Consider the following 20,890-nt stretch of genomic DNA (forward strand, 5'->3'; position numbering starts at 1 on the left):
TATAATGTGCCCTTTATTATTTGAGCCCTTATCATACATATAAAAGAGTATTTTAAATGTATATTTTCATCTTAGTATTAAAATAAAATGATTCCCAAGTTACTCTACACAAATTAAGTCATAAAGATGTGACAGTTTGAAATACGAATAATTTTGATATAACTTTATTATTTTTGATAACATAAGTATTTTATCACATGATGCAGACGTATTTATATCAAAACTTTGGAGATGCAGATTTAGTTCACTCATTGTTTTGAAAATGTCTGTCATGTGTACTGTTTGGTAAACACAGTTTCATTGTCAATCCAGACTTAGTTTTCATCGTTATAAGCCTATCTTTATTTGTTAAACTCAAGAAATGTGTAAATATGCATCCACAAGACAGCCAGCCTACTTCTAATTACAATAATTACTGAATATAAAGATCCCATATTCCTTACGTCTTTTGAAAAAAATATACAAGCTTAATCTCCTAGAAAATAGTATTTGCCATTTTAATGGCACTGTCTCATACTCTGCAAATCAAGGGTAAGTATTTTAGCATCCAAAGCTTGTTTATCAATAAAAATATTTCCAAATTGAAGTTTAGAATAAAGTCAGACTATGCTGTAACACCTGCTCCTAGATCAGTGCCTAAAACTCAGTAGACAATCAGCAAATATATATTTTTTAATTGTGGTAAAATAGAACATCATAAAATTTACCATCTCAATCATTTTTAAGTGTACAGTTCAATGTCATTAAGTACATTTACACTGTTGTGGAACCATCACCAACATGCATGAAATAACTCTTTTCGTCTTGCAAAACTGAAACTCTGTATCCATTAAAATACGACTTCCCATTTCCCCCATTCCCAAGTCTTGGCAACCACCATTCTACTTTCTATCTCTTTGAATTTGACTAGGTACTGCATATAAGTAGAATCATGCAGTGTTTGTCCTTTTGTGATTGGCTTATTTCACTTAGCACAATATCATCAAAAGTTCATCCATGTTGTAACATATATAAAAATCTCCTTTTTAAGTCTAAATGATATTCCATTGTATGTATAGAGCACATTTTGTTTATACATTGATCTGTCAGTGAACACTTGTGTTGCGTCCACCTTTGACTATGGTAAATAATGCTGCTATGAATATAAGCTACATATCTGTTCGAGTCCATGCTTTTGATTCTTTTTGATATATGTCCAGAAGCAGAATTGCTGGATCATTTGGTAATTATATTTTTAAGTTTTTGAGGGCATTCCAGTATCTCAATATTCTCACTAAAACTTTTCTGTTTTTTTGTTTGGTTGGTTGGTTTTTGTTATTGTTATTGCTGTTTTATAGTAGCCATCCTAATGAGTGTGAGGTGGTATCTCACTTCAGTTTTGGTTTGCATTTCCCTAATTTTAATTAGTGATGCTGAGCATCTTTTCATGTGCTTATTGGCCATCTGTATATCTTTTTTGGAGAAATATCTATTCAAGCCCTTTGCTCATCTTTTAATCAAGATATTTGGTTTTTGACTATTGAGTTTTGAACCAATATTTTAAATGAGTAAAGAGATGAATATGAGCAATCAGGCCACACTTCTGCTTTGTCAAAAAAATATAAATATATGTGTATTTATAAATATATTCCAATCCTATTGTAAATCCAAATATACTTGTGTGAAAGTGTCCTAATTCAACAAGTTCTTCTTTGTTTGCTATAATCTTAGTAGTAACATAATTTTCTTGCTCTAAGGCATAGCCTTTTTTTTAAATCTCCTATAATTTTTGACACAATCTATTGAACAATGGCTTTTGCCATCATATTTATTCATGAAACACGGTAATGTCATTACAGGGAGTCCGTTTTCTGAGGCGTTAAATATTTAACTTGTAGCTACTAAGAGTATGTCAGCTACTAAGAGTACCTCAGCTACTGTGATTTTTCTGTAGATGTGTATGCTCCCAAGCTTTCGGTGAGCAATGCTAATTTGTATCAAATATTCAAAGACAACTTTGATGAGAACTTGAAGATATCAAAACATATTTACATTTGTATTTATATCTTCAGCTTTCTTAATTTAAAAATATAGCTGTATTTTTAGTTATGACTGTGTTAGTAGTAAATAACGTATGATAAATGGTTTTATGCTAATTTTTTTGGCTTCCATCTCACGAACCTCTCCATCTGGATGAATCATTCCTTGAAAATAGGGAATAGAAGAGGTGAGACTTTAAATTAGCTAAAAATGTCATATTTCAACTGCCACCACTTGCCCATATGTATTTTTGAATGTCAAATAGAGGGAAAGATGCAAATCTCTGTCTCCTAAAAAGTATGGAGTGTGGTTGTGAAAGGGGATGTGCAAAAGAGAACCAGAATGGTCACGGGTGCTTTCTCAGGCACACCAATTTTTAGGAAGCTTTATATTTGGAAATGGAGAGCTAGAAATTGATTTCCTTAAAAGTTGGTACCTTTATCCCCTTTTCAAAATCTTTATATCCTCTCTGATGTGCTCATAACTCAGCCTGAAAGTTGCTGATAGATGATAAGTTCATTCTTCCCCTCCCAGTGTGCTTGCCATGTAGGCCAAAAATCAGATTTCTAAACACATGACTTTCAGTTCTAAGTCTTCAATTATGTTTCTGTGGTGTATTAGTTTATCTCTGCCATTCTACACCATCTTATTGTAATTTATCATGATGTTTAAGTAAATTTTGTTATCTAAAGTACATAGTCTCTTGATTTTGATCTTCTTTCTCAGGAGTGTCTTGGGTCTTGTTAACCTTTTGTGATTCCATATAAATTTTGGATTCAGATGATATATGTACCATTTCCACCCTTTCTGAGAGACAGGTTTACTTCTCATTGATTCTAATGCAGTAGGTTACTCTGTTGCTTCCAGTTTTGTCTGGGAGCTTCCAATAATTCCCCTGTCCTGAGTACGCCCTAAGCCAATGAAGTTATCTGAAGATTTCAACAGAAACTTCCTGTTGGCTGAATTTATTTCATTTCTGGCTTTGAAGAGTCTTGAATTTAAAATATATTTCAATATTTTATTATACATTGTAGCTATTTCCTGTCAGATGAGGTGACTTAAATCTCATACAGTCAAAAATGGAAATAATTAATTGTTTTCTATACATAATATTTTAAAATGTAAAATGCATTATTGACATAAAGGTATTTTGAGTGTTTTATAATATATATTGGAAAATTATATCATCATTTTTTGAATGTTTAGCCACTTAAAATGTACATCTTCTGGAAGATGTCAATCCTGCTTTATTCTTTAGCACATAGTGTAGTATTTGGTGAGATTATCTTTAAAATAATTTATTTAACATATTAAGCAACTTAAATACTGTGTTGATTTTGACAATAAATCCAGTGAGCTTCCAGATGTTTCTAAACTAAAAATATTATCTTATTCCAAGACCTCTACTTATAAATATTTTAACCATTCTTCAAATGTCCTTAAAAGTATAGAACACACACTTTGATAACATTCTTTCATCACCATTTTGATTGGAAAGCAATATCTTAGAGGCTATATAACATGAGAGGCTTTGAATCATTGCCTCAGTCTGAATTTTTAACCACTATTTCTCAGCTATGTGACCTGAGACAAGTTACTTAACCACTCTGTGCCTCTTCTATACAATTGAATTATTGTGAAAATCTATTGACTTGATCCTTGCAAAGTGATTAAACGAGTACCCAGCCCATTATAATATTATCTATTAATATTGGTGTCATTTTATAACTCTATTTAGAAAGTAAATGATGATATAAAATATCATTAATGTTTTCTCAAAGCAGCATTTTGCTGTAGAAAGAATACTGGCCTAGGATGCATGCAAGTAGAACTAGGACTTTGAATATCTATCAGTCAAGGAGTTTTACCAGCCTTATGTATCTTACCTTAGTTAGTTAAACCTTCTAAGAACCCATTTTACAGATAAATAAATTAAGGTTCTGAGATGGCAAGTAGCCAGGATTCAAGGGAAAAAAAATGGGAAAGCTAGCACTAAAAAAATATTCAATGTCAAGCACGTATTGGAAACTTTGCGTGCATTATCTCATTTAATGTTCACACAGCTGTTATTCACATAGGAACTTCACTGTCTCTGTTTGTCAGATGAGGACTCTATGCCTCCAAAAGATTAATTAACTTAACCAAATCACACAAAACGTTACAGATTTTGCTCAAGGATATTTTAAGATTTTGTTAAAAACATCTTAAATTTTCTTTCTTGTAGCTAAGCTATTTGTTAACAATTATGAAGTGCATCTAAATATTTATCTTGAGTCCCAGGTGCAATAGCCATCTTCAGTCCACAGTAAACCTATTAAATTCTGAAGATTTGAATGAAATACTGTATCAAGCATACAGTGCTGAATAAATTTTTGTACATTGCAGAAATATGAGAGAGTTCAATGGAAAGGATCTAAGATAATATTATATTGTTATTAGATTATTTGTGTTTATTTTATGTAGAAAGGCATAACTTGATCAGTGTTTGACCCTGGAATTAGCATATAAATTGAAAATTATGTAACAGTGTCCTTCAGTGACCCTACTACATAAATAATAGACAAGTCAGGCTAATTAAAACGTCTGAATCAGATTGTTCTTCAGCATTTCAAATTCTCTTATTCTTCATTAAAGCCCATTACTGGTATCAATATCAAAGAGGTCCTTATAATTTTAAGAAGGCCATATCGTTCCTTGAACATGGATGGGATTGTTTTTCTTTATTACACATCTCATTGATTGTTGTTGAAGCTCCCTGTGGGGACAGAGCCAGGAGTGCAGTTTCCAGGCTCTCGCCCTCGCATGGAAAGGTCCACGCTCGGGTAATAAATGGCCATCAACTGTGATTGGATGGCCATCAGCTGTGGCTAGTTGGCCGTCAGCTGTAACCAGTGAGCCATTGGACACTAATATAACTTCCGTGGCTACGCTAGCAGAAAAAAAATGTGGGCTAGCAAGAAGATGGTGGCTGATCTAGCAAGAGTGGATTACAGTTAGCATGGCGGATTGCAGCTAGCAAGTGAGGTTGGTTGGCAGAGAGAAGTGGACGGCAGGTTGCGGATAGTGTGGCTTCTGCTTTCTGTATCTCCAACCCAGCCACCAAGGAAACTATGATGGTATGACTCCCCTATCCATGGCTCCATGGGTGTTCCTTTTTGGCCTCACCATATCCCGCGTTCTTATGTGGGGAGCAGGACTAGAGACCCTGCGTGACACCTTGCATGACACTCCCCTACTTCTAGAGTGGGCCAAGATTGTTCAATAATAGATGCAGTGAACAGCTTATATTCTTTTTTGTGTATGTACTAGAATCCAATTTTACCAACCTTAAATACATAAATCAAAGTCATTTTTGCTAAAGATTCTGGGATGGGGCAGAGAATGGAAGAAACAATTGTACAAGCCATCCTTTGAAAAGATAAGTTCCAAAGACTAAGCAACAGAGGCTCATGGAAATTTGCTCCAGTGCAATGCCCGTTAGACAACTGTGCCCCCCAAACCCACCAATTCTGTCTGTCTCCGTACAACATTCAATCTCAAATGAAGTAATCCTGTTGGCTTATCTTTAATCAGCTGTCTATCCCAAGATCAATCAGACAAGTAATACCACCTGGAGGTGCTGGGTAATGAACATTAGAGGGTTCTAGTCTCTTCTTGAGGCGACACCCATCCCCAGTTTTCAAGGTGTCTGTCAAGAGCTAAAAAGACATGCCCATTCAGAGCCACTCCTCCATGTTCTAAATGTGGGATTTCAGATTTCTCTGATTATACTGCTCCACATCAGCTCCACAGGCCTTTGCAGCTTTCTTCCCCAGTTCTGTCCTCTCATGGATGGACTGCACTGCTGGTGTGCATAACCTGAGCTGCAATGATAGCTAAGAGATGACTGTGGAGATGAGGATGGGATTCTACCTGCAGACTTGGGTGTCTGCTCCAGACCCTGTGCAACTTAGAGGTGGACCTTAAGCCATAGCCTGAGCAATCACCTTGAACTATCTTGTGTTTAAGAGTCTGGGATGCACATAACATCACTTATTTTATAACACTCTGCCCATGTTTTTTTGTTTTTTCCCCCCATGTGATATGATCTCACATTTAAACCTAGAAGATTTGTGACCCACTGGTATATACACTTCAGAAATATGTGTCTATTTCAGTTTGCACGTCCAAACTCTCTAGCTCATTAGCCTAAGTTCTTTGCCTAATTATTTTTATGTATTTTGTACCGACAAATTTTGATGTTTAGTTTTTTCCAGTTATTTCCACATCTTATTTATATAGGATCAATGCTAGTAAACTCTTAGGCTCTATGTAAGTCTTGATTTCTCCATTCTAGTGGAAGTATACATGCTGGAGTGGGGATGCTTATAGCTTGAGAGAGTCTACAAGAGTAATATTTAACTCTTTAATTCCCAACAATTTTAATAGAATTTTGATTTTACCCTTCACCTCATAAGAGAAATGTGGTTTTGGAGATTTGGGATAGCTGAAAATTATAATCTTAGATTACTTGTTATAGCATTTTTGTACTTGCGTTTATATTTTTTTAAAGCAATCAGAAAACTTTCAATAAATTAACTAAGAAAGTGTCTTCAGATAATATTCACTCCATAGAATTTTAAAGTGGAAAGACCTTATCAACTCTGAGTATTTGAATGATTTCATTTCAAGTTACTTGGGGGTTTTATAAATACAGGAACAAAAATAAGGCTTATTGCTATCAGTTTAGTAATTATTCTATCATTTCATACTGATTGTAAGAGAAAAAAAATAAACACAATAATTGCTGACTTGGTTGGTAAGATATAAAAAGAGTTTGTTTTCAATTTGGTCAAAATGAATCAACTATTTATTGTTATCGGGGATACCAAAAAAATGTATACAAGTGGACACTTTGGTCAGTGTTGCTCAAGCAGTAGTTCGCTGTAATCAGAAGTGTCTGGAGGCTGATCGTAACCATTTTGAGCACCTCTTGTAATTGCAGAAGTCAAACATGACTTGTATTCATCTTTTGTTATTGATATATATATATATATATATATATATATATATATATATATATATTACAATTTTAATACAGTTTTCCTTTCTTAAAATGTGTATACATTTTTTGGCACTGTGTGTGTGTTTGTGTGTGTGTGTGCATGTGTGTGTGTATATATATGCATTTTTCCCCACTGTGTATTAATATTTTAAACCTATCAGCAAATGCTTCTGTATTAATTCTACGCAAAAGTTATCTGGGCAAAAAAAACAAAAGGAAATAGTGTTCCAAGACAAAAGCTAAAGAAGCAATTGAATTTGCCTCCTTTGCCATTCCTTATCAGATGTATATGACATTGGTACTGTAGTGTGCACCTTTCCTCCTACACCTCATTTCAGAGACGTGGAGAGCAACCTTGAGCAAAGTATGAATTCCCCCTCTTAATATGGAAATCAGAAAATTTTACTTAGTCTAAATACATGGTATCTTCCATCCATCATGGTTCTTATTCAGGTTAGAACTGGAATCTTGCAAGTAGACAGAAAAATTTAATGAAGGGCCAATTGTTATGATGACAATTTCCTTGAATGACTTTTTTTTCTTTCCTTACAATTTTGTTTCATACCAAATCCGTATTCCTCAAAAAGAGCATTTATTATCTCAATATTCTATGTTGCCTTGGCCCATGTCTCTTTAGATTCTCTTCACTTTCTGTCTCATGTGATGACACACCATGAGCCTCCTTGGTGTGTGTAGCAATCAATAAATTACATCATTAGCTGTGTTTAAATAGACTATCAAATTCACAAAATATATCACATTTCAGTAATTATCTTAGGCAGTGACAATAATTGCCACACAGCCCATTTATCCTCTGAACAGTTTTCAGTAGTTGACAGTTTTCTTATAACTATTTTTAACTGCAAAGTTTTGCAAGAATGATTTTGCACAATGTATTCTAAATTTGTCAAATGCAATTCTTAGTGCTAGTACACATGGTATGTTTTTAATTCATTTTAAGTTTAAATAGCCAACTATTCTGATTGCAGTGGTAAAATCCAGTCAGTTTCACCAACTTTAAAATACAGTTCAGCAAATATTACTTAATCACCTGAAAGGAGTCTGGGCTTTGCACTATGTGTCAGGGATGTAGCGATAAATATAATACAGTTCCTTCCTTTAAGGATTCTTCCATAGTTTTCCAGAAGGAGCATGTTTAGTTTGTCGTGTACTAGATATATCAAAAAAAAAAAAAAAAAAAAAATCTCCTAGTGCTGTATTTCAATACCATGCCCTATAATTGATATTATCCAGGGCACCAAGAAAACTGGATGGATAAATGGGCCATGGAATAAACAACGCTTAAGTAACCTGTGGTTTGTAGAATTGGATATTTCAGCAGGGGAAGAGGTTTTGGGTTCAAAACATGAATTCTGGCTTTGGCGTTAGGTAGCTGGGTGAACTTCGGTAACTTAAATTAGAAAGTACATACTTCTTGAAGATATCTTGAGAATGAAATGAGTTAATACATGTGATGTGTTTAAACGTAATGAGACACAAAGTAAGTTCTCTAGAAGAGTCAGAGTCACCACCACCACCACACTGTTGACGTTGTATTCCGGTTATATTGGGCTAGGCTACCATTATAGGAAGTTAATCCAAAATGCATCGCAAGTCAAGACACTCATCCCTTATTTACTTTACAATAGTTGGCAGGTGAACAGATTGGTGGGGAAGCTTTCCTCAAGCATTTATTCAGCGACCCAGGCAGGTCTTCATCTTGGCCTTCATGGTTCACCCTAGTGATCATGACTTTTCTATCAACCAGCAGAGGAAATTGACTATGATGAGCAGCATCGGGAAGTTTCTATGGTCTCACCTGGAAGGGGTGCATAGCCCTTCCACTCATACCACATGTTAGAATGCCCCCTGATGGCCCCATATAATTGCAAATGTTGCTGAGAAATAAAGTGTCTGGCTGAGCAGTCACTACCCAGCAACAACCATGCACTACAGAAATTTGAGCATATGCTGTAAATAGCCGATATCGCCACCACGTGGCTAAGGGAGGATGAGGGAGTGAAAACATGAGTAGAGGCAAAAATATGTGACAAAAGTGTGCATCTGTGGACCATCTAGAGATGGGTACTATGAAGTTTATTGTGAGGCAAAAAATAGGGAAAGTTAAAGTAGGAGGCAAAAGAAAGTATGCATTTTTGGTCACATTGAGTGTATTTGATATGTTGTAGAGCTATCCAGTAAAAAAAAAAGGTATCATAAATGTCTGAACTCAGGAAGAGTTACAGACTGGGATGTACGAGGTGTGATAAAAAAATACGGTGAATATTTAAATTTTAAAAAGCTTAGTATAGTAATAGACACATTGACATTAATCTCCCTTACTTTTAAAACACTTATCCCATTATTCTGAAGCAGTTCTGAAGTCTTCTTCTGTGAGTGTCTTTAGTTGCACTGTCATGGCTGCCTCGATGTCCTGAATCATTTTGACTTTGAGAAAGATCCAGAAGTCACAAGGTTCCAGATCTGGTGAATAAGGTGGATGAGGATATACTGTAATGTTTTTATTTGACAGAAATTGTCAGAATATATCAGAAGCGATGTGTGACACAGAGTGTTGTCATGATGGAGGATGATTTACGGCACACTTTAAAACACACTTTCTCTCAACCATAGCTCACACCCAACTGACAGCACTGAACAAATTGAATCTTGTCACCCCCTGTTACTAATATTCAACATTCCGCTTCCTGTATTGAAGATCACTGCCTTTCCATTGGATGGCACTCGGCAGCAGCATTCACCGTATGTTTTGATCACACCTTGTAGCTGTTGGGTTATCAGCCACAGGTGATAGATGAAATCATGACAGTAAATATGACACCCAAGGAAGAGCAATGGAAAATGAATCAGGGTGAAAATTTGCTCTGCTAGCACTTACAGGCCTGGCCTGGAACAGGGAGGAGCCAAGAGAGGAGAAGGAAGGTTAAGAGATGGCAGATCAATAGGAACATGATGCCAAGGAGCTAAAGGAATTGAGAGATACAAATAAGAAGGCATTTATATATGGTGATGGAAAGAGAACTGATTCTGGGTGGTGAACACACAATGTGATATATAGATGGTGTATTACAGAATTATACACCTGAAATCTATGTAACTTTACTAACAATTGTCATCCCAATAAACTTTAATTAAAAAAAAAAAAGGAATGCATTTTTGATACATGAGGTGTAGCAGTAAAGTCCAGAGCGAAAGGCTTGATGTTTCTTTCAAAATGGTAGTTAGGAAATTATTGGATCACTGAGCAAGAGCTCCTTCGGTGGACTATTACGAATTGAAAAGAGGTGAGGAGTGGATGAGGAATTCTGAAACATTAAACCATTAAAAACATTTTCCCACACATAAAAGCATACTGCTCTTTATCAGGTATATCAGTTCTGAGTTTTGTCATTGGTATTGTTTTATTTTCTTACTATTTCCTCTTCCTTCTTCCTAGGCCTTCTAAAAACATTTTTTTTTTTTTTTTGTCAAACCTGTAAACCAATTATTTAATGTATAGATAGCCTAGGGTTCAGCAATCTATTGTCCTTAAATTATTTGTAGAATCCATAAAGAAAACTAGATATTTAAGATATGTCCAGATCTTAAAAAACAGATAAATATCTGTGTTTCATGCCTGAAAAGAGTGTTTGGTGTGTGTGTATATATATTCAAATAAATATAGAAACAGTTTATAAAGTCACTTTTTTGTTTAAAAACATGTTCTTTAGGATATCTTCCACTTAACAGGCACCTTGCCTCCGTGTATGACAAGTAGAATCACATTTTTTATATTTCCCAAAATTCTTGCTGTACACTAAGACATGGTCCGGTAACTCCTATAACACTTCTGATAATTTGACACAAAGTGAACTTTGCTGTCACTGAGATCATTGAGGTTGCAGTTTGAGATGTGTTCCCATCAATTGTCTGATATGTGCACTGACCTTCTTAAAACCTAGCAATTTTTCTAACATAAGATAGATTTCAATGCTCATGCTGAATAGAAAATATGAAAGGTATTAGTGTTATTTTCTGAATATTTGAAAATACTGGTCATGTGATATTAAGTCAGCAGCAGTGTTGAGATTTCCTTTTATTTGCGAACTTGACCCTGATTTCTCTAGAACAAGAGAGCACTCAAGTGAACCAAGCAATTCATCTGTGAAGGAAAATTTAAGATGCATGATCTTTTCCAAAATATTTATTCTTGAGCCTATTTCCCCTTTATTATCCAAATGGTGCATGTCCTTCAAATAAGTCTGAATCTTCCACATTTACAATACATTGCCAAACTTACCTGGTAAAGAAACTGAAAATTGAGTTTTATTAAGGAGATTCCTGTTGGAAGTTTCCTCTCATTCGAATGGTCTGGCTTATTTTACTAATTGATGAATAACTAACTGAGATGATAGGGACTGTAAAAGCCATCAAATGAATAAATGTATAAAATATCTATTAACATGTCAATACATGCTAGGACTACTTTTTATTGTCCTCTGACAGCAAGCCATGAATGTCTTCAATTATACCACTAAGCATACTTAATAATATGTTTTTATCACCAGATTATAAATTCTTTGAAGCTAAGAACTATCACAATATCCCCCATGGTGCCTGACAATTGCTCAACAGATGTCTGTAAGATGAAAAACTAAAGATTCTAAATAGATGACATCACTAGATGTAAACATACAGTACTTTGTATGAGAGAGTGGTTATCACTGTTTTCATTTAGAGATCAATATTAAATAATTTACCGTAGGTTACAGATTTTATAAGAATGAGGTTCACATCATTACCTTGGGCCACATTTTTGGACTGCCCATTATAAATCAGCTTTTACTGTCCAGTATTACCAGCTTTAACTCAAGGAAAACTTTTACTTAGAGTGATAAAACTTTGGAGACATACAATAAATGTTATCCAAATATACTTTACCAACAAGTCAAAACAGTCAATGACAAGGGAAATTCATATATTAACAAGTAAAACGAAACCATGTTTATGGAAATGTTCCCTCTTCTAGACACTACAAATACAGCTTAATGTTTCTGTTTTAATGAATGCACTCAGATGTTCATATGTGTTACTTTTATATGAACATGCGATAAAGAGAGTGGTGTGTGCCAATTTCAGGGTTGTTTTTTTTCTTTTTTAAACATCATTCTACTATTGGACAAAATGCCAATAGCATAAAGTTTATATTAAAAAAGGAGAATTATTTGAAGAAAATTGTTTTATGGGCTTTCTTGGGGTTCTTTTTAGATTTCACAAGATTATAACAGTTTTTAGATATTAAATTTATATTGAAAATTAGACTACAGAAGAATTAATAAAATCATATCATAGGATATGCTTTCCACTCATTAAAAACATAAAAATATTTTTGATAGTATATATTAATAATCTAAACTGAAATTTAAAGAAAACAATCTATCAGTCCCAGAATAAATAGAGGGGAATCAAAATGTAGATCATCAGTGGACTCTAACTTCCCAGTGGCCTGAAGGATTTGGGGACTGATTTTTAAATCCTATATGAGAAAAGGAGATATGCCCTCTTTGCATAAAACCTGGTTCTTTCCAGGGAAGTCTCTAAAAATTTGGTTGCTTGTAAAAAATGAAAAAGAAAGGCAAACGAAAAAAACAGGAACCACCAGCACAAACTCAAAACCCTAAATTTGTGCCACACCACATATAGGCTAAGAGATGATGTGAGAAGAACTCCAAAACAACAAATTAATATTAAAATTTTGAGAACCATTGAAACTAAGGTGCAGAAGCCACTGTAAATTTTTGTTGTTGGGACGGTATGCTGGTGGGAATTACCACACAGAAAACGGAAAGCATGGGGGGAAAAAAAAGAAAAAAAAGGCAGGATACTAATTAAAAAAAAAAAAGATTAACTTTCAGAAATGAATACAATTGTACTTGAAAATAAATATCAATAGAAAGGTTAAACAAACAAAGTAGAGACATAACTGAAGAGTAAATCATCAAATAAATGTGATTTTACTCACCAGAATGCAAGGTAAAGAGAAACAAATATGGAACAGAGATTGAGACATTGAGGATAGAATGGATAAATCCAATACTTTTCTAATAGAAGTTCCAGAAGTAGAGAACAACGGCTTAAAGAAAGACACTATTTGAAGAGATAATATTGATCATTTTCCATAATTGAAAAGTGGCATGACTGTCGTGCGGGGAGGCCTGCAGGGTCTCTGGTCACGCTCCCCACATAACGCAGGATATGGTGAGGCCACAAAGGAACACCCACGGAGCCATAGGTAGGGGAGTCATACCACTAGGGTCTCACTGGAGGCTGGGTTCACTGGATGTGCGACCTGCTGTCCGTTTTGTCTGCAACCCACCGACGACTCTCTTTCACTCTCCTCCACTCTCCTCGGCTCTCCTCTTCCGCTCTCCTCGGCCCTCCGTAGTTGCAGCAGTTATACCAGTGGCCAATTAGCTAACCGGCCACAGCCGACGGCCAATCAGCCACAGCCAACGGCCATTCACCACCCGAGCCAGCACCCTTCCACGCGAGGCCGAGAGCCTGTAAACTACTCTCTGGGGCTCTGTCCCCACAATGACTCTGTTATCATAGTATAGAAACACTGACATCCCAGTAGCAAGGAGCAGCCTAGTACCCAGATCTTTGTTGCTGGTAGCATTTGTCAGTAAAAGGAACCAGGGCTCCTTCAAGAAATGGCTGATGACTGATTCCAGGACTGGGTCAGGAAATATACAAGATGAGCCTGAGCAACTTGTAATACTAGAAAATAAGGTAGGATCAAAAAAAGAAATAATAAAAAAAGCCTACATTGATGGGCTATGTGAAAGGGATATAGGAACCAAATGAAAGACCTCCCCTTGGCCAAAGCGGGAACAATTTGAGCAATAAAATAAACACAGGAGTATTGTATTATGACACAAATTATTTTTTTAAATCCTTGAGTCCATACTCATATAAATAAATAACTGAATAGATAAGTAAATGGGAGAGAAAAGACAAATCTGCTGTGCATAAGAATTCCAAATAATTTATCTAGAGTCTCTGCCCTCAAGGTGGAGAGCATAGATCACCACCCAAGAGGTGTGGTTTGCACGTAGTCAATTTGTCCAAAAAATGTAGTATGGAAAGGGATAGGGAAAAGGTGACTTTACAGTGGAAAAACATACCAGGTGAACAGTCAACATGAAACGTGACAACTCATGTTAGTAATATGTACCCTTGTCACGGTGATGACATTACTAACTAAATAACATGATCTTCAAAGGCTGGGACTCTGCCCATTTTGTCTTTTCTGTCCTTCATGTGGTTAGTGTATTCTGCGTGATATCTGAACGTTCTTAAAAATGGGTGCCCCTGGGTAAGCTCTGTGAAATCTCGGTGCCTATTGAATATCATCACTTGAAGAACATGATAAAACAAGTTTTTTTCCACAAATGTAATTCTAGAATGATTCCATTAATATCTAGTTCTGTGTAATGAATGCTGTGTATAAAACTATTTAAATCCAAATAGAAATTTGTAGGGGCAAGGACATTTTTACTGTAAATTCTGTTTCAAAGCAGAATAAACCCAGTTTTCAATTGGTATCACTTTCAGGTTGGTGACAGTTTATTCAAATGCATAGTGAGTTATGCATTGATTGGATTAAATATTCATTTCTTATGGCTACATTATTTTGCAGGCCTTTTCTTCTTTCTAGGACTTTTCAATTTATCGTGCTTTAGTTTTAGGACGCCAGGTCTCTTCTAACCTTTTTTTTAATTGGCTAAAATAAATATTTAGTGATTTTCTTCAACTTTTATTATGAGCACCAATGTCCTTTCCACTCTTATATCATTAGCCATAGAATATGTGAGATTATCTTTCATTTCTTTTTTAAATATTTGTAAACATTATAATATTTAATATTTAATTAATAATTACTGAATAATACATAGGTAACATTGCTTTTCATTTTTAATGGGTGTGACATTTTTACATTTTTTTCATTAAAGTTTTTGGAGTGACAATGGTTAGTAAAGTTACATAGGTTTCAGGTGTACAATTCTGTAATGCATCATCTATATATCATATTGTGTATTCACCACCCAGAGTCAGTTCTCTTTCCATCACTATGGATTTGACCCCTTTACCCTCGTCTACCATCCCCCTCCCCCCTTACCCTCTTGTTACCACTAAACTATTGCCTGAGTCTATGAGTTTTTGTTTCTTTATTTGTTTATCTTGCTTCATTATTGTTTTCAGTTTTATATCCCACATATCAGTGAAATCATAAGTGCTTTTTGCGACAACATGGATAGATCTTGAGATTATTATGCTAAGCTAAATAAGTCAGACAGAAAAAAAAATCTTTCATTTCTTGTATTTCCCGATTCTATCAAATCTATGGAGTTTATTATTTTGACTGAATGAAGAAATTGAAACTGGCTAAACATGTACAAGACATTCTCACCAAAATAGTCTAATTTTTATATTTACCATGCTGTTTTGTTAACAGTCTGACTGGCTATATCCTTGCCTTAAAGGTCTACTTTTCTTAGAAGTTTAGGCTTTTAAAAATATTTTCTTGTTACAACTCACATACCATAAAAATTACAGTAATTGCTTGCTTTACTGCAATTCAAAGTACTGCCTTGATTTCCTTTCATGACTTTGTTGTTCAGTTCTCTTAAGGAAATAAGCCTCATTTAGAGGTATAGTCTAGCTTAGTCATATTTTTAATAAACAACACTTCTGATAAGGTGCTAATATCCAAAACATACAAAGAACTCATACAACTCAACAACAAAAAAATACAAACAATCCAATTAAAAAATGGACAGAGGGCCTGAACAGACACTTCTCCTAAGAGTACATAAAAACAGCCAACAGACATGAAAAAATGCTCAACTTCACTAGCTATTAGAGAAATGCAAATCAAAACCACAATGAGATACCACCTCACACCTGTTAGAATGGCTATTATCAACAAGAAAAGTAATAACAAGTGTTGGAGCAATTGTGGAGAAAAAGGAACCATTGTACACTGTTGGTGGGAATATAAATGGGTAGAGCCACTATGGAAAACAGTATGCAGGTTTCTCAAAAAATCAAGACTAGAATTATCATATGACCCAGCAATCCCTCTTCTAGGTATCTACCCAAAATATCTGAAAACGTTTATCTGTGAAGATATATGTTCCCGTATGTTCATTGCAGCATTTTTCATGGTGACCAAGACATGGAAACAACCAAAGTGTCCTTCGATAAATTTGATAAAAAAGATGTGGTGCTTATATACAATGGACTATTAGCCATAAGAAAAGGTGAAATACTGTCATTTGCAACAACATGGATGGATCTTGAGAATATCATGCTAAGTGAAATAAGTTAGACAGAAAAGGTCAAGAACCATAGGACTTCATTCCTATGTGCGATATAAAACTGAAAGCAACAAACAAACAAGACCAACCAACCAACCAACAAATAAAAACTCAGAGACAGAACTAATAGTTTAATAGTGATCAGAAGGTAAGGGGGGAAGGGGAAAGGTAGAAGAAGGTAAAGGGGGTCAAATACATGGTGACAGAAGGAGAACTGACTCTGGGTGGTGAACAATGCAATATATGGATGATATATAATAGAATTGTACACTTGAAACCTATATAATTTTGCAAGCCAATGTCACCCCAATAAATTTAATAAAAATTATAAAAAACAAATTAAAAATAAATAAAAATCTAAAGAACCAATTGTTCAGATTATGAGTTTAGACATTTCCTCTTTGGAGTAATTATATGGCTCCACAGGCTATGGCACGGAAAAATAAAATAATCTCCAATGCATTGACTTGCATATTTACAATATGTAAATAATGTCTACATTTTCCTCTGGGTAACTGTAAATTCTGACTAATGTTAATTAACATATGTGGCAAACATTCTCAACTACTCAATGAACATGACCTTTAATTGTTCATCTTACTATGCCCATAATTGAAACATTTGCTGTTGTCTTAGAGGCTCTGTCTTCAGTCTTCATATTTCGACTGCATCTTACTGGTAAATTATTTCTGGAAATTATTCAGGTTTTAGTTATTGTGTTGTGGGAATAATTTGAAGTTAATGGAATGCACTTTTATCAAATCTGTAGAGTTTTGCTATTTTCTTTCATAGAAATATTGCTTAACCTTGAGTAACTTACTCCATCTCAGACACACCAGCCTGGACTTACAGTCTATGCATCAAAAAATTGCTGAGCTTTATTTAATTGCTGAACTGGGTAAAAATAGCTTTATACCTTTAATGCATATCACTTTGAAGCTGTGAAGTATTATCATTAGACGTTATATAAATTCAAATGATATTCAGATATGTGAACTCCTTGAAAAATTCTATGTTAACTCACTTTTCTAAGATCACTTTAGATGAAACCATTATGCCTTCAGTTATTATAACCAGCATTTATTAAGCACAAACTATGTTGTAGGTGTCATTTAGGCCCAAGAAAATACAGCAAAAACTCCTATTGCTGATGGACTTGGAGTCTGGAGGGACAGACAGATGTGTAAATAGCTCTTATATGAGGTGCTAAGCATTTAATACAGGAACAAAAGGGGTATTAGGCGGTATGAAACAAGAAGTATCCAACCTGGGGCTTAGATGACAGAGAGGCAAGGTGGGTAGAGAGAGGAGTTGTTTCCTTGAGTCTTGAGACTGAGCAGATCACCAAGAGCACAGGAGGGAATGGCTAGCGCAGTTAAAGGAAGCAGCATATGTGAATGCAGGGAAAATGAAGTGCAAATGGAGTATTTGTGAAACCCTCAGTCACTGGGTATAGTTTACTGCAGGTAACTGAGAAGAGTTGCAGAAAATGAGAATAAAAAACAAAGCTGGGGGGGCCTGCCCCTGGCTCAGGCAGTTAGAGCTCTATGCTCCTAACTCCGAAAGCTGCCAGTTGGATTCCCACATGGGCCAGTGGGCTCTCAACCACAAGGTTATCAGTTAAATTCCTTGAGTCCCGCAGGGATGGTGGGCTCCCCCCACCCCACGCAACTAAGTTTGAACATGGCACCTTGAGCTGAGCTGCCGCTGAGCTCCCAGATGGCTCAGTCGGTTGGAGTGCATCCTCTCAGCCACAAAGTTGCCTGTTCAACTCCCGCAAAGGGTGGTGGGCTGCGCCCCCTGCAACTAGCAATGGCAACTGGACCTGGAGCTGAGCTGTGCCCTCCACAACTAAGACTGAAAGGACAACAACTTGAAGCTGAATGGCACCCTCCACAACTAAGATTGAAAGGACAACAACTTGACTTGGAAAAAAAAAAAAGTCCTGGAAGTACACACTGTTCCCCAATAAAGTCCTGTTCCCCTCCCCCAATAAAATATATCTTTAAAAACACTAAGCTGGTACAAAAAAACAAAAGATTTGTAATGCCTTGATTAGAAGTTTGGGTTTGTGTGATAGACAATGGTGAGCCCTTGACTGATTAAAAGGTATTTTGAAAGTATAATCTATACAACTTGCTGAACAATGGCGTTGGGACTGAGGTGGTGCGGTGTCTAGACATCTACCTTGGACAACTATTAAAATCACTAACTTACTTAATAGTATGGAATCTATAAAATGACAAAAAGGAGTATTCAAATTTAATGAAAATATTACAAAATAACACTTTTCTTTTGCTATTTTTTTTCCCAGTGGGAGAGACTTTTGAAACTTGTCCAGGAACTACTGATTTTTTGTGCCACAATAAGAAATGTATTGCTTCGCACCTCGTCTGTGACTATAAAGCAGACTGCTCTGATAGGTCTGATGAAGCTCACTGTAGTAAGTATATGTGTCTGTTCTAATGCTTCCAGTTCAGCACAAGATTTGCACTTTATTAGTAGAGAAACACTGGCACTGATTACTGAGAAGCAATGTTGTTTTCATGTACTAGAGTAGATTTAGAATAGCCAAAACATTTTTTCCAGCTTCTCTATGCAAATATCCAGATGGCAGCCTCTCATCCTTTTTACATCCCCATACTAAAAACTGCAACATATCTATAGCAAATCATGTTGCAAAAATTTTCCATCACGTCATTGTATAGAACTGTGTGTGGAGCCAGAATTAAAATTGTCAGAAACTGAACTAACAGCCTACATTTCTTCATTAGTTTTCATTAGTATTTTCAGTCCTTCAAAAAAAAAAAAAAAGGAGGTTGATTTTATAGATGAGGCTACAAATTAGCACTTTGAGTAAATAATAGTTTAATGAATAATTTTATTAATTACATTGCCCTGGCAAAAGAAGACTAGAAGAGCCACATTGGATTTTGTACTCAAGCTTTCATTCAAGTGATTTTTTTAAAGTCATGTATAAAACCAAGTACATAATTTAAAAATATGAGCATGTGTCTAAACCAAATATATGTATTACTTACTGGTGAGCGGTCCTATGGAATCTTGATACCATATAGGCTACCTGTTGCAGTTAGCATTTGCCACATAACAAACTACCCAAAAGTTAGTGGCCTAAACAAGTTTCGTTTTGCTTACAATTTTGTGGGTCAGTAATTCAGGAAAGAATCAGGTAGGAAATTTGTCTCTGACCCACGTGGTACAGACCGGTGTAACTGGAACTGAAGGATCACTTCCAAGATGTCTTCCTCCCCTCCATCTTTGGCACATTCATATTCTTTGGACTCGCTATCTGACTCAACATAAAATCTCATCCTCCAGGGCAATCCACATGGCTTGGTCTTGCTATAACATGGCTGTCCCAGGATAGTCAGACATCTTGCAGGGACTGGCTTTTTAATCAAGTAACTGGTCCACAGCAAAGCATTCTAAGAGCCTCAGGAAAAATAGCAGAGTTCTTACAACTTAGCCTCAGAAGTTCTAGAATGTCACTCTTGGCTCTTCCTAATGGTCATGCAAATAACAAAGTCTAGCCTAGAGTCAAAGAGAGACAACAAACAGATGCCAGCTCTCGGTGGGAAAATGTCACACATGCACAGGGAAGAAGTCCCACACGAGTCATGTTTAAATTTTTATTTTTAGCTCAATATCATTTTCATTCCTCTGGATCTTATGGCAATGATGCTTCTGAAGTGTTCATTTTCTCTTTCTGTCATTTATTGTTTGATTGTTTTTTTAAATTGTGGCAACATATAGATAACATGAAGTTTATCATTTTAACCATTTTTAACCATACAGTTCAGTAGCATTAGGTTCGCTCACAGTGCTGTACAGGCAACACCACCATCCATCTCTAGAACATTTTTATCTTGAAAAATTGAAGTCTGTACCCATTAAACAATAACCCTTCATTATCCCACCCCCCAGCCCTTGATAACCACCATTCTACTTTCTGTTTCTATGCATTGGACAACTCTAGGTACCTTATATAAGTGCAATCACACAGTATTTGTCTTTTTGTGACTGGCTTATTTCACTTAGCATAATGTCCTCAACATTCATCCCATATTTTAATTTTAAATCAAAGTATAAAAGGAAGTGAAAATGATTGTCACTTTTTAAAACTATACTATGAATTCTACAGTATCATATTCTTAATTTTATAAAAATTATATATTTCCTTTATAACATAAGTATTCTCAAATGAAATTTGTAATATATTGAATAATATTTTCTACTGCTATTTCTAACTTCTTTTAAGTGCACAAAAAAATATATTTTTTGATACTGACTCTAAGAAATTTATTTCAATGGAGTTCTAAAACAGTGCTCTAAAACATTTGTGAAATCACCAGTTTCCCCTCAAGACATAACAAGTAGAGCATTTAATAATCATCAGGAAGACATTTACAAATTAGTCATATCC

At 35.4% G+C, this 20,890-nt stretch overlaps 1 protein-coding gene across 1 annotated transcript in view; it reads left to right on the forward strand.

Annotated features, from left to right (window-relative positions):
• MALRD1 (MAM and LDL receptor class A domain containing 1) overlaps window positions 1-20,890 on the forward strand; it is a 544,472-nt gene that overhangs the window by 345,886 nt on the left and 177,696 nt on the right. The window contains exon 30 of the mRNA XM_074324842.2: window positions 18,761-18,889. Within this exon, the coding sequence (XP_074180943.2) occupies window positions 18,761-18,889 (129 nt within the window). The remainder of the gene's footprint in view (window positions 1-18,760; window positions 18,890-20,890) is intronic.

The sequence above is a fragment of the Rhinolophus sinicus genome, chromosome 1, assembly GCF_057876585.1.
Source record: "Rhinolophus sinicus isolate RSI-liver-muscle chromosome 1, RSI-T2T, whole genome shotgun sequence".
Lineage (NCBI taxonomy): Eukaryota > Metazoa > Chordata > Mammalia > Chiroptera > Rhinolophidae > Rhinolophus > Rhinolophus sinicus.